The sequence below is a fragment of the Zonotrichia leucophrys genome, chromosome 4A, assembly GCF_028769735.1.
Source record: "Zonotrichia leucophrys gambelii isolate GWCS_2022_RI chromosome 4A, RI_Zleu_2.0, whole genome shotgun sequence".
Taxonomy (NCBI): Eukaryota; Metazoa; Chordata; class Aves; order Passeriformes; family Passerellidae; genus Zonotrichia; species Zonotrichia leucophrys.
This window is the reverse complement of record NC_088174.1, coordinates 6986775-7004481: the sequence shown is the minus strand read 5'-3', so window position 1 is coordinate 7004481 and position 17707 is coordinate 6986775. Positions and strand designations below refer to the sequence as shown.

General features: G+C 43.7%; 1 protein-coding gene across 11 annotated transcripts in view; it reads right to left on the bottom strand.

Annotated features, from left to right (window-relative positions):
• Positions 1-6513: 6513 nt before the first annotated feature.
• The window catches only part of AFF2 (ALF transcription elongation factor 2), a 357228-nt gene continuing 346034 nt past the window's right edge, over positions 6514-17707 (bottom strand). For all 11 annotated transcript variants that reach the window (XM_064713250.1, XM_064713252.1, XM_064713251.1 and 8 more), the window contains one exon: positions 6514-15714. In XM_064713250.1, coding sequence (XP_064569320.1) covers positions 15593-15714 — 122 coding nt within the window. In that variant the 3' untranslated portion in view covers positions 6514-15592. The remainder of the gene's footprint in view (positions 15715-17707) is intronic.

Here is a 17707-nt window from a genome sequence, read left to right as displayed (position 1 = left end):
ACAGCACTGTCCTGCCTCCTGGAGGGACAGCACTGCACCCTCACCCAGGGAAGGGACAGGGGCTCACTCAGACACTGTGACAGCCACTGGGTCACACATTGTGCCCTCAGACACCTGCAAGGCTGGAAAGTCATTGCAGCCTTGCAGGAAACAAGTTCTCCACAGGCAGGGCTGTGGGCAGGGCAGCTGGGAGCTGGGGAAGCAGCAGTGCTCAGTGTCCAGGGAGGTGCCAAGGGCTGGGACTGGGGCTGTGCAGGGGAGAGAATGAGACTGGTGTGGGGGTCAGCGCACTGGCACACAGGAGCAGGAGCCATTCAAGATGAGCAAACCTGGGGGCAGCCCTGCCAAAGGCTCCAGAGACCTCCAGAGCTGCTGGGGAGGCTGCACTGAGCCACAGCAGCAGGGTCTGACAGATCCCCAGGGACACCCCAAGGATGGGGCTGGGAGCTCTGCACAGCACAGCACTGCTCCCTCCTGCCCTCTCTGTGCCGGCCTGGCAGAGCCAAACCCTCCTTGGTTTGCCTCGGGAGGTTTGGGCTGCTGGCCCCAGCCCTGGCAGGGCTCAGCCTGGCCCTGGCAGCCACGCTTTGCCCTGCCCTCCCTCTCCTGGTGCCCTCCCTGCAGCCAAATGTCCTCAGCAGGGCAGGACAGGGAGTGAAACACTCCAGGCTGGCAAGGGACACTGCCCGGGCTGCCAGAACAATGTGTCATCAAATCCCACACTGGAACCAAACAGCTTCTCCCTCCCCAGATAAATCATAAGGAAGGAGAAAATGTTTAACATTTTTAGAAGTTTAGACTATCTCTGACTTCAGACATGTTGCCATTAACCTGGGATTTAATCAGGGATTTTCATTTGCTCCTTGTTCTGTACTATAATGAGCCCTTTAACAGTGTAAATAAAAAGATCTAAAGATTCAATAAACTATAATGTCACAAATGGCAATCAGCTACATTGTGAGGCCTCAGTGTTAAAAAGCATCTCACAGCTGGAAACAAATGCTCCTATATAACATTGTAAATAACCTCTAAGCCCACTACTAATTAAACTGAAGCCTCTCTTCTCCTGGGCATTGAATAGATGAACCAATTAAGAAAATATAATTTGTTTTCTGAGAGACCTGTGCTGTACCTTTTTAAAAAAAGAGGAAGGAGAGAGATACAGGAAGACGCAGTGACAGAGAAAGAGAGGGAAAGGAGAGAGGGGAAAGAAATGAAGAAAAGAGTTTCACAGGAGGGACCACACTGATGTGCTGGGGTTACAATAATGAGACATTTCTGCTTTAAGCAAATTTTGCACCTGTAACCTGCAGAAATATAGCCATAGCACTTGAAAAATTACTTCAATGCTGCACAGTGCCATGAAAATTTATCTTTGAGATGATTTTATTGCATGGTTACCCTAGGCAATTAAATCAATAAATCTTAACTGTCAGAGAGGTTGGCCTACTGCCAGGAATAAATGAAATGCACGGAATCAGTAAATAAAAGGTTTCTGACAACTCATTCTAGGAATTATTTAGCAGTTGGGCTTTTTGTTGGTGGTGGTGTTGGTGTTCCTTTTGTCTCCAGCACTTATTGACATTCTCCATGAGAAATGATTATGCTAACATAAACAACCTAACCCAGGGATGTAGATGGATGGGGGAGAAGAGTCAGGCTCTTCAGGGTAATAAATTACCCTCCTGGAATCCCAGACAAACAGCAACTTTGGGGGGCTGATAGCACCAGCAGAGGCAATTAGAGAGCTGGGGCCCGAGCCGTGGGCTGGCAGCACGTGGGCAGCCCCAGTGCCAGGCACCAGGAGCTTTTGTGCTGGCCCGTGGTGCCTCATTATTAACATAGATGTGCTTTGTTCATTGATTGGTTCAGAGATGATTGAGATTGAAGTGCCTCCCTGAGACACGGAGGTGACGTTTCTGTTGATGCAGAGTCCAGCCTCACCACAGGAGATGCCAGTTCTGACAGTGAAATCATAGTTGTGCCTGTGTAAACCCTGAGTGGTCAATGCAGCTGCATTGTTTTTCATGCTGCTGTTACAAAACTGAAGGCCCGAGTCTGTTTTCACTTACCCTGGGATTTGACATTTCAAGTTAGTGTGGAATAACCTGCATTTAGGCTTAGGCTCTGTCTCTCTCACTGTGCTGAGATCAGGTAACCTGATTAATAAACTGATAGATTATTGTGGTCATCTACTTTGAGTGCCAACAGGCCACGAAGTTCACCTGGTGAGTCCTGGTCCAAAGCTTCCTTCACTGGCTGAGCAAGCCCCTTCCTCCCTCAAGGCAGCACTGCTGGGACAAGGATGGGGCAGCCCTGGCCGTGGGGATCTGCACATTCCCAGTGCCACTGGGGACAAGGGCACCAATGGCAGAGCAATCTGCTGTGCTGAGCACTGAAGGAGGCCTTGCCTGCCTAGAGTAGAGCTAATTGGACTGTTTGCAGGGCCAGTCCCTCCCCACCATCACACTGGGGCAGTCTGGGGCAAATGGAGTCTGTGCTTGAGCCAGCATGAGCTCCATGGAGCCAAGAAGGGATTTATCTGTGTAGTGTGGGAGAGAGCCTGCTGTGAAAATGTCTGCATCCCATCTCTGGACACCCAGGTGACCCTCAGTGACAGGAGCCCTTGGGGACAAACTCATCTCTCTGCCTGAGGCTGGCAGAGGCTCACCAAAGCCTCATCCAAGCCAGAGACATAATGTCATCTTGGCTGGGGAATATTCCATTTGAAAGCATTTCCTTCAAGCTCCTCTGGGGTTTCTCAATGCCAGAGTTTCCTGTCCACACTGCTCCCCTGACATGTCCAGTCCCAGTCAGGATTTTGCAGCCTTTGTGCTCCCCTGTGGGGAGAAAATGCTCCTGCATTTCCCTGTGGCACATTTTCTGCCTCTGACCCTGGGTGTGTGGAACCAGGCAGGACACTCAGGAACAGCAGCCCAGGCTCAGGGCTTTGGCAGTGCTGGGTGAGGGCTGGGGCCCTGGGAATGCCCTGGACACCCATCTGGAGGAGGCTTCTTTTGGCTAATCAGCTCCCAGACCATGGAGAGCATTACAGATCTGAGTGCTGTGCTGAGCTGAGTGAGTGGCACCCATTTCCAGGCACAGATAAAGGCAATGGAGTTTCACAGGGCTGATTGGCAAGCAGCTTCTCACTGCAGATAACTCCCTGCCAGCATATCCTGAACACACAGGTGATTGCTCTTAAATTGATGGCATGAAGCCTTTTTATTTAGCTCCTGCTTGATAGTCAGTGAATGTAGAGCTGCAAGAAGAAAAACCTCAAACCACACACACATGCAACTCCTCAAAAAAATCAAAACCCCCAAAAAATCCTAAAAAGAAAAACGTGCTGCAGAATTTGCTCTCTGTTTCACCTCTCTAAGGATGAAATTATTTGGAATGGAGAGTTAAAGCTCCTGATGCTCCCCAAAGCCTGGGACCAACACTGAGGGTATTCAGGGTGTGCTGAATTTTCCAGCAGCCCCTGCCAGAGTTGGGAATTGTCCTTCAAATGCAGCAGCCATTTGAGGGCTTCACTCTCCCCACAGATCAGAGCTGGCTTGCTGAATCTGAGGGGGAAGTTGACACCCTGGTGCTCTGGCTGCAAGGCTCAGCTCTCAGCAGAAAATGGAGCATTTTTCATGTGCCTTCATCACTTCCAGCCACACACATTTCTCACAGCACCCCCTGCCAAAAGGGTGAACCCCATGTGCTTGGAGCTGGCTGAGAAATGGGGAGTAAATGGTGGTAGTGGTGGCTGTTGGGTATTTGTTTTACTTTTTCACTCTTTTCAAAAATGTAACTCCTTGAGCAAATAATCCTACAAACAGATAAAGTTGGAATTTGATGATCCTGATGGGTCCCTTCTTACTCAGGTGATTCTATGACAGTGTCTTTTCTTCTGCAGTCCAGTTCCTGAGGTGTGGTGTGCAACTCATGTCTTGTGTTTGGCTGGTCTCATGTGTCCATAGGTGTACAGGTCCCTGCAAGAGAGAATAAGAGAAGAACACATCTCTTTCTCAAGGCCAGCCTGCACACATGCTAAAAAATATCAAGAGGAGCTCTTCTGTAGCTCATATGACCAGAAAATTTTGCTTAGCATTAATTGATGTGTGGTTTGTTTGCTGAACACTTTACATTGGCTCTAATAAAGTCCTTCTAAATGTATGGACACAGTATGGAGGGAAAAATCCCTCCATGCACATGAGCTTTTTTCAATAAAAGATATCTAAAATCACTTTGAAAGGCAGCTGGTAAGTGAAATGTAGAGTTGATGTTGCATTGCCTTCCTGCTGGCCAATGTGTGGGAGGGGCTGAGCAGTGACAGTGTTTGGGCTGTGCTTTCTCCTCCTTAGCCCTACAGACCATGGGAATCTCAGCCTGACTTTTTAGATAGAAATAAGGCTTCTAAAGCTCTTCATGTTTCATTCTGGCAGTGGAACATCCTGTGGTCTAGAGCAGCTTGTCATGGACCAAACTCATTCCTGAAGGTGTTGTGCAGTTGAATCATCTGGCTGCCTGTAGTGCTGCCTTCTCTCACTTGAGCCTTTCCCAGCTCTTAGGATCATCCTGCTGCACAAAGAGCCTTTCCCAGCTCTTAGGAACATCCTGCTGCACTGCCTCAGCCCCAGCCAGGGAGGGAGGATCAATCCTTGGCTGTGGAACAGAGCACACAGTACCTTGCCTGAGGTTGTTGTGAAATGGTGTATGAAAATGAGCATCCAAATGCCCATCTTCCATTATCCCTGCCATACTTGGAGGAGACATTTCTCCCCCTGCTCAGCAGGGTGGCATCTTTTGCTCCTGTGGGAATCCCATGTACTGGTTGTATGAAAAATTATCCCTTTTTTATTTCCAGAGGTTTTGTGGGTTTTTTTCTGAATTGAGCAGTCACACTAAGAGTGCTGTATAGCACAGGTTTATGTGGAGCCATTCATCATTCATAGCTGGGATCACAGAACACTTCACAGCTGATTACAAGGTTACACATGCAGGGAATGACATGAACTGCCAGTCTGAAGTCAAGCTTCAAGCAGATTTCTGGGCACACCCAGGAGATGAAAAGAACTCAGGGAGGAGTGAATGGCACAGGAAGCATCAGACCTGCCCTCCCTCCTGCTGACCCACAAGAGTCTCTCTGAGATATCCACAGAGGATGTTTGCTGTCTCCTTGGACACAGAATGGGCACCTGTGACACACACTGTGCTCCAAACACCCCATTCCAGATTTCCCTCTGGAGTCACTTATGCCTAACAAGGACTGGGGCTCCAGCACCCATTTTACAGGTAACTATTCACATGAATGGGATGAACTGCAAAAGCCTCAGTCTGGTCAGGCCAGAGAGCTTTAATCTGCTTCATGATGTTGGAGCGGTGCTGAGAAGTTGGAATACATCAACTACTGGGCATTTGTTTTAGGGGGGACATTACAACAGATGCTCAGCCCCAAATCCAGGCTAACACCACCTGCTGTGGCTCTCCAGGAACTGTTCTGTGACACCATCTGTACCCTGGGCTCAGCACCCCCTCCCCAGCACTGTCTGGGTGAGATGTCCCCTCCAGCTGCCTCCCAGCTGTGCCTTCCTGCAGCACCCCCGGAGCTCTCCAGGCTGGGATGGAAATGTTTCAGCAGCACTGTGAGCGTGAGAGGCCACAGAGAAACCACAGCAATGGCTTCTTTAGCTTGGGGACAGCAGCCTGAGATGGGCTCTGTGTCACAGAGCTGCAGTTCCTCTCTCCCTGCAGGCACAGTGACCTCAGTGTGCAGCAGCAGCACCGAGCACTCAGCCTGGCCCTGGGCAGCCCCATCACTCTGCCAGCATCTCCAGGGAGCTCTTCACATCTTCACATCTCCTCCCAGCTGGTACTTGAGGCTCTCAGAGCTGATCCTGCAATGAGGATACAAAACCTGGCCTTTGTTCCCAGCTCTGCCATGCCAGGAAACCCCTGGGGAACAAGGGACACCAGCAGGGACAGTGACACTGAGTGGCACCACTGTGGGCATCCCAGTAGGGACAGTGACACTGAGTGGCACAGCTTTGGTCACCCCAGCAGGGTCAGTGACATGGATGGCACAGCTCCTGTCACCCCAGCAGGGTCAGTGACATGGATGGCACAGCTTTGGTCACCCCAGCAGGGACAGTGACACTCGGTGACACATTTTCGGTCACACTGGAGCCCTGGGCTTGTCCAAACCCCTCCCTGGGATTCTGGCCCCTCTGCTCTTTGGCTGCCTCTGGGACAGACAGATTTCGGCTGCTGTCTTGCAGCTGAGGCCGTCAGGGATGGGGAAAGCACATTATTGATCCTGTTACCTCACACTGGTATCAGCACTGCATTGTTTTCTAACATCAAGTCATTTCAAGTTGCCACAATGACACAAACACATTGATTAAAAATTAAAACCAATGATGGTTCTCCCACAAACAGTACTTACTGTACCATACTTATTCTGTCCTGGGAGGAGAAAGAGAAAATAGAAGAAGACAGAATAATTTATAGTGATAAAATGGGTTACATTTTCATAAAAATTTTATTTTACTTTTTTTTTTAAATAATTCAATGCACTGGCAGTATAATTAATCCCTCTATGAGAGACACGAATGTACCAGTTCAACCAATATTATTTATACAGAGACATTGTGTTTAAAAACAACAAAAGTACATTTAAAATGTTTGTACATAAAGTATTACTGTTATTTCTTTTTTTTTTCTGAAGAAGGAACAAATGTAAACAAAATGCATAATTGTGCAACACGTTGGAAATACAAAGCAAAACAGGCAAGATACAATTTTATACATATAAAGCAAAAGAAATCAAACTTTTTTAACTATACAACATTTCAGTAATTGCTTGACAGTTTAACAGTTACCTTGGTCTGTACAAAACATCTTAACTTATACTTAAAACTTTACAAGAATAACATGCTTGTTCAGAACAAAGACACCTTGTGGAATTGCAATGATTATTGATATGATACTTGCACACATGAGAAAAAGAAGAGGCTACTTTCAATAGTAAATAAAAAGTAAGAACATAAGAACGTAAGGTAAAAGGCCATTTAGTAAACCATAATCTAATTCCGATAGCTAATTAAGTTGCACTGCAATGCAGAAATTAAATCTGACTTTTGCTGGAAGACCATAAGGTCATAATGTTGCTCTATTTCCAGGAACCAGAAGAAAGCATATATAAATTTTCCTGATATTTTGGTTAATTATACATGCGCACACACACACGCACAAACAAAAGAAAAAAAATTTAAAAATAAAGTATTTGCCACAACAGCCAGAAATGGTGGGTGAGAGAACCCACAGACTAGACTACTCCCAACATGGCAGGGTTAAAAAACCAGGACAGCTAGAAAGAGCAAACAGCCACCAAGTTTGCTAGGATTGCTTTTCCTGAACCTTAGTCGTATTTTGCTCTTTTTTTTCCTAAAAGACAGGAAGAAACTTGAATTGAGTTGAGCCATTCCAAAAATTCTGGGAGTACCACAGCCAAGCAAAAACACAAACTGAAGGAGAGCTCAAAACCAAAGCAAAACATCACCAGATCTTTGACTTGTTTTTATATTCTGTGATGGTATGTCCTAGACCTTTTGAATGTGGGTTTAAAATAAAACAGCATTTAAGATTCAGTAGAAGATATGCAATCCAGAGATGTCAAAAATACAGACAGGAATAAGTTATACAATATTTTATGGAAATACAAGGACTGTCAGCTTGGATAAAATGTACATATTTTTTAAGTGTCCTCAAATGATACATATGGCTAAAATTAAAACCCTGATTGCAGCAACCTAACATATTCAGTGCCTGCTCCTGCAATCTGTGTGCTGAGCACTAATTCTCACAGTTACTTCTGTGGACTTCAGTGGAGCAACCTGCTCACCAGGATGCTCAGGGGAAGAACAGCAAAACTGGGCCTAGATAAATATTTGCCATGACTTCTAAATGTACAGAACTCAACTGGCTTAGAAAAACCACTTTAGCCTGCTGCAATGTCTTTGAACTAAAGTAACAGATTCCATCTCTAGACTGAGAGCATTTATGACATGTTTGAATTTATTTGCCATTTTTCTATGCAAGCTAATGCTGATGCCAGTAAATATTTAAAATGGGAGGTAATGAAATTGCAACATGCCTTTAGTAAAAACCAAAATATATGCAAGCCTAGATGGCAAGAAGAAATTACCCTCCAATTTTTTTAGCAGGGATTATCTTGTGCTGAATCAGAATAGTTCACTATAGGCCCAGCCTCAGTGTGCATTTCTAAAGCTGCATTAGGGAAACAGCACAGTATGAAAAGGGAGAGGACTGGTTTTTCAGCTGGTGTAAATCAGCACTGACATCCACAGAGGCACATCAGCTGAAGCTTTGGCCCACAGTCATCAGAAGCATGCAGCCATCACTCAGTCTGTATGAAAAGCTCAGCTGTGGAAGTGCAGAGTGAGGTGTAATTGACATCCGATCAAAAGATGCTCTGCTTGTCTCGTTTCTGAAAATGCATCTCCAGACTGTGTGGTCTAAAGCAGTTTTATGATGGGCTGTACACTGCACAGCTTTGCAATGTACAATACTTTCTCACAGGCAAGGATTATGGTATGTTAATCATTTCAATGGCATGATCAGTAAAAAGGCATGATGATAAAAGCTTTGGGAGTTTATCTGCATAGAGATATACTGGCAAAAATTTGTCTGGGATTAGAGGGTTTGCTCCTTGGTGTGTGCATATTGGATTAACTCCACTGGAATCAGGTACTCCTTCACCAGTTTACAGCAGCTGAAGAACTTGTACTCTACCTCTGCTATAAACAAAACATTTGTGTTGCTATCCACTACTCAGTTATTTCATAAATTCAAGGGTAAATGTTTCCTGCCATGGGTCAAAGCCTCTCTGAGTCCACAGCATCGTTACTGGTCATGCAGTCAGTGGTGGTTTCCCTGAGCCAGGGCTGAGCCAGCACATGGTCTGGCTGAAGAGCAAATCTTGCAGTTATTCCAGCTCTAGTACACAGACCCTGAACTACTTTCACTGAGTGCCCAGCCAGAACAAAAATGGATGGAATTCCATTAATTAATTGGGTTAATGCAACTCAAGTTCTGGCCTAAGACACACAACTCCAGTAAGGCAATGCCATTTTTGTTATCCAGCTTCTCCTTTGATAAACAGTATTCACCAAGCTCTGTAAGACTTGCACTAATGCCACATGACAGCCAAATTTGGTCCCATGAATTCCACCAGTTGAGCCAAGTTTTTTTTACATTTGCTTAGCTCAAATTTTGGTCCACTATAGCTACTGTTGTTCAATAAAACAATTAAATTCATCTCAGAATCTGACCTTCTTTTAATTCTGAGAAGAAAATAACTGAGTGGAAATTAGGGCTATCTATACCTTAAGGGTCTTTCAATGGTAGTACAAAAGGGTGGCACTCACACAGCTGTGAGCAAACATATCTAGCACAGAGAGCTTATGGGACTTGCAGATAGAGGAACTCAGTTAAAATCAAAGAAGAAAACAAGCCTCAAACAGCTGCATTGTCCACTCTATGCCTTTTGAGACTGGCATCAGTGGGACTCAGTGGAGTCCTGTAAACATGAGTGGTCCTGTGTTCACCATGATTTAACTTCCAGTTCTGTGAGCAGTGGGTATGGGCTGAGTTCTCTGCTGTCACTGTGAGCTTGACTGGCATTTCCAGACACACTGCAGGTACCAGGGAGTGCTCAAAGCCCAGTGCAGCTGCAGCTGCACAGGACCAAGGCCTGAAGCAATGCAGAGCCCCAGCTCTGCTCACCAGGCAGTGGGGCTGGGATCCCTCCTGGGCTCAGCCCTGCTCCCCCAGTGCAGCAGACAGGGCTGGGTGGGATCCACACCGCACAGACCTGCAGCAGTCCAACACCCAGGGCAGGCTGAGGGCTCAGGAGCTCTGTGTGGCTCCACATCCTGTGGGAGGCAACATCATGTCAGACAATGCTGCCCAAGGTGCCTCCTGGGCCTTTAAGCTTGGTCCTCGCTTCTGTTGCAAAAATAAAGTAAAAAAAAAGGTTTAACTGGATGGTGACTTTGGGTAGTGACCAGAATTACCTCTCTGTGACGTGAGGTGGCACTCTGAGGTGCACTGAAGAATTGGCAGTGGTGGTGCTGTATTCTGAGTACACAGGATACCATGGGATAGGTGTTATTTTGCAGGACACATCAACAGTAATAAGTTCCGTTTCCCAAGAAACATACTCAGCTTAAATTCACAATGCCAGAGCACAGCAGCTTGCCCCACTTCCTTTAAACCACTCTTGACATCTCTACCATTTCCTAATATCACTACAGTGCCAGTGAGCTGCCTGACATGTCACTACACACCCTGTGATTCTGGGAACAGCTTTCATCACAGTGTTTCTGCTGCTGTGCCTCTGATGAGGCCAGGCTTGATTCTCATGTGACACCAGCTTTATGCAGTAACTCATCTGCTCTCATCTCTCTATAGAGCCACAGGCTCCCCTGAATTGAACACAAGACCTGAACACAATCTATCCTGGCTTCAGCAGCCACCACAAGAAGTTTAAAGTGGTGTGAGATGATCAGAATAACTGATCTTGGAAGACAAAACATCTCTGACACAAAATGGCTTAAGGAAAGCTATGAAGTCCATCAGAAAGGCTGGTCTGACAAGGGTACTGGGGAGAAGATGACTACTTCTAAGTCAGGCAGGAGCATTTTGCATTCAGTGGCAGAGAGGTTTCAGTCATGAAGGAGACCCTAACAGCTTTTATCCTGTACATTTAGGCTAAATATCAGGTGACATAACCAAAATATGCCCCCATATGGACTTATCTCATTAGACAACAGAGAATGCCTATATGCATTGGTGTGCCCTGGTTACATTATGGAAGTTCAGGAGGATTGTTGGAAACTGAGGAATTGAGCTCTCCCAAGATGAAGACTTGTTTTATTTGTATTTATAAAGTAGCTGTAAAGTAAAGTTGGAAGATGTCATAAGGACAGTAGATCAGTTTTCCATCTTTATCCCCTTTGCCTCACTCCCACTGCCCTCAGGTGAGGTGAGGGAGATGCTGGGAAGGAAAGGCCCTTTGCAAAGAGCCCTTGGTCTGCAGCCTGCCTACAGCTGGGACACTTCTACACTTGCTCCAGAATGGCAACTTGATTTTCTTTGGTGTCTTGTTAAATATTTTGTCTGTCTTAAAACTTCAAGACACTGGTCTATGGCAAAGGAGTTAACCTGAAAAGCAGCACATTGACACAGCACATTCATTCTTACACTGACTTTAGGGACCACAGCACTAAAATGACAGAGTTGTTGCTACTTTCTGCCACACCTTCATTGTCTGCAAGAGGCAGTAGATGCAAACAGGACTATGCACAACTACAGAGGAACACTTGAATAATGCCACTACCACTAGCAGTGGTAGGAGTGTTTTCTGTTTACAGCTACCATATCTTTTCTCCTGTGCTATGAAGTAATGAGCAGGAACTTTCTGCTGGAAATCCACACATAAATCCACACAGATGTGCACACACACTCACACTCTTGGGCTTGCTTTAATGCTGTATGGAGTTTCTTCTGAACTCCAAGTAATGAAGTATGTTAATACTTAAGTCAGAATCCCTACCAGCCCCATTTTTGTTATCTGTTAATTTACACTCAAAAAATGAATACATGGATTTAGACAGCATTAAATGCTGATAAAAACAGTTTTTACAAAGTACCTAAAACCATCAGTGAATTTAAACTGTCGTAACAGAAGAACATAATAAAATCTGTGAAATTTTAAAAAGCATGGAAATTAAATTTCAGATTCAATTGGCTTATTTTGTTTCTTTAGGAGGAATGAAAATCTCCAATCCTCTTTTTTAAAATCCCCCCCATAACTATCAACAGATTGGTCTCTACTTTTCAAAGGAGATAATTTATAAATGAGACAATCTATTCACAGAGAGACTATTTAAATAATTGAAAGTCCAAAGAACATGTAAGAAAAAGTGAAATTAAGATGTAAACTGTGAAAGTTGCCACCAACAGGATCACAAAAAGGTTTTCCCTCAGTTCCCTGCTCTAGAGCACCCAACACACATCACATGGCTGGAGATGTTCACTTGGAGCTGGATATTCTGCCTGCACATTGTCAAATACTTGAGACCTGCTGCAGCCCTTGAAGTGGAGGTTAAGTGCTATGGAAATGCCTCTCTTGAGCATTTAGGATTTTGTTACCCTTGGGTCTTGCACCCCAAATGCCTGAGTTTAGCCCTTTAGAGGCCTGCTCCCTTCACTGCTGAACTCCTGATATTGCTCCAAACCTCAGGCATGGGTCACAAATGACAGTCTTGTCAGTTCTGGCAGTGTTCTACAAAGCCTGATGTCCTTCTTAAATCCAGCTACAGGAGTCAAGAGATTACATCACTGTTCCAGTTTATCACTATTAAAAAGAAATGTGTCAGTTCCAGCCCTTGGCACGCTTGTAAAATGCCTGAAAATGTGTCATGAAACCAGTCCCAAAGCTCATAATCCAGAAGGCAATACAGGAACCAAAGAGTTTATTTAAAAAAACCAACAAAACCAAACCACAATTTTAAGCCAATCTTGTAATTTTTGGTGCTTGGTTCATGAGTCTGAAAGCTTAATTTGGGCAATTTTAAGTGCAGACATTGCAAATGCCCAAAAACAGACATGCTGCTTCCCCATGGATTGAAACAAACAAACAATCTTATTTGATTAGCTCTGCTGGAAGTAATATGTTAAGGGGTAAAATGATTCCACGAAGATGACATGTTGGCAATTGAAATGAGATGAATATAGTGCCTGTAAAAGTGCAATAATCCTTAATAACTAACCCAAAAGAAGCATCATCCCCAGGGATAAGACAGTAATTTACTCTCCATATTTAATTTGTTTCTAAGCTGCTTTTGAAACAAGACTGCTAAATAGTAAGTTGGCTTGTGATCCTAGACTTGACTGCTGGACTTATTATCATCATGCCATTGATTCAGCATACATTTCAACCTAAGTCACAGGATACAAAACCAGGAGGGCTAATTCCTTAAGCTGTTTAAGCAAAAGATTGTGAACATGGGGTAAATTTAGGGATAGGAGTCTGTTTACCACAAGCAACAGGGAAAAGATAATATATGGTGATCACTGAGTGACTGCAGCAAACTCTGACGAGTCCTGTGTCTGAAGACTCTTTCAAAACATTGCTATCCCTTGTAAATGCATGGAAGTCTTGGATTTCAATCCACATTAAAGGAGCAAGTGATGACAATGCACTGAATTAGACTAAATTGTTATTTGCAAAAAGAATGGAAAACTCTGGCTTATGACAAAATCAGCCCAACCTTAGCTCATCTCAAGTACTCAACCTGTTAAAAAAATATTTAAAATGTTTCATTTCCATTTTCTTTAAAGAAACCCCAACCACCACCATTCATCTACATTTCTGAATAGTTCTCACTGCTGTGGTTTTATTCATTAGCTCCTGGGGCCAGGCTGGTGTGACCAATGTGTCAGATTCAGGTTTCAGCTGTGTTACTGAAACCCTCAGAGAACAGATAAGGGTGAATCAACCACTTCAGAAACAGGAATGTGCAGATAATACAGGATGGCATGTTCTGCAAATGTCCTTTGCAGAAACCCTACACTGGATGATTTCTCTAATGATGCACGTTGGCTATGTTTACAATACAGTTTTGTGGAACAAAATGTTAGGAATTATTGGTTTTTAAGAAAAGGTAGTACTACAGGGAGCTAATATCCAACAGCTACTGAAATGTTTGTCTCAAATGTGCACTGGGCAGAGTCCTTAAACTGCTCTTATTGCAAATATCCAAGGCCTGCTCTAAAAATCTTAACAGTCTGAACCTTTTAAATGCAAATTTGTCCTATTTATCTGGTCACAACCCAGTGAGTAGAATCCAATAACTCACCAGATTAAAGAATATACAGATTTATATAGCAGAAGGTAATTGCAATTAACTAATATCTGGATGGCATTTAATACACATATTGTATTATTTCAATGAGATGAGACAGAATAATATTTACATTGCTATGAGCATTTTCTGTTTATAGAAATGGAATTTACAGTTCAGTAAGGTATGCAGGCGTTATATCAAGAATGAGATGAGACCATTTAAAGTCTTGTGAATTATTGATATAAATTCATTTTGTTTTGTTTCATGCACCAGCGCTTCTTGCAGTGGCACCAGAAGAGCAGTGCAGTTTATAACAGGGAAAAAAATAAGAGGAAAGAGCAAATGTGAAATGGTGCAATTTATTCACAATTGCTTTGAAATTCTATCTGAATTGTCTCATTATTATTCACGCATTAGAGGAATGGTCCAAAACATGACAGCATGGGTAAACAGATGCAGAGCTTGGAAAAAAGGTAATCTGACTGAAGTATTCATGGCCATTATTAAACAAATGTTATATTGCTTTTGGGTAAATCTGGTGATTTTATTTAATTTGACAATGTTTTCAAGATAGCAAGATAATACTGTTCGCTTCTAATGCTCTGAAATGAACAAAACAGGTGAAAATTGATGCCACATGGAATTATAATGTTTCAACAGTAGCTGGTTAGTTAAACTTCTAGATAGTTCATGAAGAATCTGCATACACTTATTAATGGACTTCTACATACAATATCAATGCTTAGAGTGCAGCAGTCCTGTTAAAATCTGCTTTCAGTGAGTCACTATGCAAGGAGAGATTGTTCTATGAAGAAAAATCTTGGATAAGTATTTGTTTGAGATTAAACAGTAAAACAGAAAGAAAATTCACAGATTCAGTACAGGAATGGTAGATAAGACTAAGAAAGCTAATATTTTGAAACTGCCTAAAAATTGCAATAAATTCTGCTGCCTACTGAAATTATTAAGCCAACAATAAACAGGAAGAATGGAATATTAAAACCTCATTGCATAGTGTGTCATCATTCTTTAATGAGGCATTCCTTCAACCTTTTACCTCTTAACACCTTTGGTGATCTTACATTATGTACCTGTAAGATATTCAACATTCTCTTTTAGAGATTAAACCCATAGGGAGTATGAAATCTTAGGAATGTACTGAGTCAGGTAATGATGCCAGAATTAAGCGTCGAAAAGCTTGGTTCAGGTTCAGAAGATGATTTTGAATGAATAGCTATAACTTCTACTAATTTATTTCAGAAGGGACTTCTCATATATACCCTCAAATATTTAAGACGCTTTGTACTATTTCTCAGGAATCCATATCTTCTCAAAGTGCTTTTTTTGTTTTCACTTGAAGGCAGCATGGACTTAAAACAACACTGCAGGGAATGTACCGTTCCATAAAGCACATAAGGATGGCAGGATCCAGGAGACACAAGGCATAGAAAATTGTCAAAGATGATTAGATGGTACAACACATACTGCTCTTGAGTCATAAGTTTCATTTATGGTGACTTCTACTTCCAATAGATAGGATATTAAAAAAGGCAATAAAAATGAAGTTACATGAATAAACTTCCAAAAATGAGTGGAGTTCCACCAGTGATCGTCTCTGCGCTGGTAGAGGTAGAAGAATGGGGATGTCATGAGCAGGGCAGCAGTCACTACAACAAATGAGCCTCGATGCGGAGCCAGTGGAGTCCCTGGCGAACGTAACGAACCAGATTGGTCATACTGCTGTGTTGTGTTAAGGGTCCCATCACTGAGTCCAGCTCTACAAAGAACTCTGCAATACACAAGAAACAGAAGCAGTTTTTCAGGCAATGGTATAGAAATAGAGGTATCACCATGATTTCCCACTCAGAAGCAGCACAATGTAATTCGTGGGTTCTAAGGACAGTTGTGCACATGAGCACGTGGTGTGTAAGAAAGAATTGAAATTACAACAATATATTGAAACAAACCAAATTAGATTATCCATGGTGGAAGTCTACCACAGGATGGCATGAGTGGTTGTCAGTAGTCTTCCTTTAACTCTGATCATCTGCACAGTCAGTTTTACAAGATTAGGTTTGCTGACTATGATTTAAATAGCTGGCAGTGAAATCTTGCATTACTTTTCCATGCTGCACTCTTCTCCAGACATGAAGGGCTAGACTGGATCTTTCCAGACTAGAGGACCTTTCTTGCTCTGTTCCCCACCCTCTAATTTCTGTTACTGACACTGCAGCACTTTTGGCCCTCTGCTCATCCTGCTGCAGCTGCAGGCCCCAGAGGATGAGTGTGGGATGGGAGCTGGCGAGGAAGAGGAGAGAGACAACACAGCAGGAAAATAACTCCTTGGAGATGGGAACTTCTAGGGTGGGAGAATCCCAACCCTGGGATTCCTGGTCAGGAAGGGTTAACAGGAGGTCACTAAACAGAGAGCCCCAGTTAGGAAGCGACACACCAGTTTATTTTATGTCATGTGTTAGATGCTCTCTGGGTGAAAGACTAATCCTGTTAGGGCCAACAGACCTTTCCTAATTGCTGTCAATGGAGAACTGAATTGTGCCCTGTATTCTCCCACAGTTCTTTGTGCCTGCTGGGGCACAGGCATTCCCACATATCCAACACTTACACTATATTTAGGCAAGTGGGAACCCGCTCTCAGTTAAAGCCCTTCAGAGCTCAGATAACAACCAACAATCACAGTGAGGAATGGCTGAGCCCTCACATTCTCACCCTGTCTGCAATCCAGTGCACTGAGCCAGCCAGCGCTGCATTGGCTGCACTTCAAGAAAGCAGATGCTGGGTACAAAATCATTATCAGTACTTTCTTCAGCGAGTAAGTGCTGCTTTGAGGTCTTCTATCCAAGTATTGACAGCCTGACCCTGGTCAGCTTGGGAGCTCCAGCAGTATCAGAGCACAAAGTGATTTGGCTGGAGGCAAGCATAATGAGAGCTCAGGGCTAGCACCAGTGCTGTTCAGATGCTGCAGCCAGCAGCTACTTTTAATCTTCCTTTCTCTGTCTTTCATTCATCTCCTCCAGTGTAAAATCAATACATTTTGAAATGAAATAGTGCACTATCTTGCTTGAATTCTAGAGATCTCATTCTAGGCTCAAATAAACAATAATTGCTTTAAACACTGAGAATTCACCTTAAAGCCTAATTTCAGGTTAACATTTCTAGAAAAAGCTACAAGCACTAAAGCCACTTAATAAATTTATTATGCATGAGAGAACAGGTCTTGCTCCCTACAGAGCTGGAAGTTTTCTACTTCAGAGAAGAAGTCTTGCTTTCTTCAGAAGCATAAAAAAAAAAGATTCGTTCTTATAAAGTCAGCTGAGAGTTTGATGTTATAGATGGTGAACAACACCACTTTAGGTGATCCAACACAAACCATCCTTTGGGATTTGGGAAATCTGCAGTTTAGTTTGGCCTGTTACAGACACAGGTTTAAGCCAAACTCCATCTATTCTCCCCACACTCTCAACTCCATGGACCAGGGGATTCCACCAGAGGTACATGGCAGCATGTTCCTGTTTTCCTCTTCAAACCAGATCAGCTTGGCGGGTCACAGCTCTGCTGCTCTCCCTCTTGCTATGCATTTTTATTTTAATGGCACATCTTTTGTCAGGCTGACAAAGAAAGGCTTCTGTCTGCTGCTCTGAGCCAGCTGAACATGAGTCAAGTTCAAACTGGGAGCGTGCAGCAGACTCAGAGCAGCACAAAAGCAAAGCTGACAGCCGTGGACAAGGGGCGGCTGCACAGCTCCTACAGTGTGCAGGAAATTC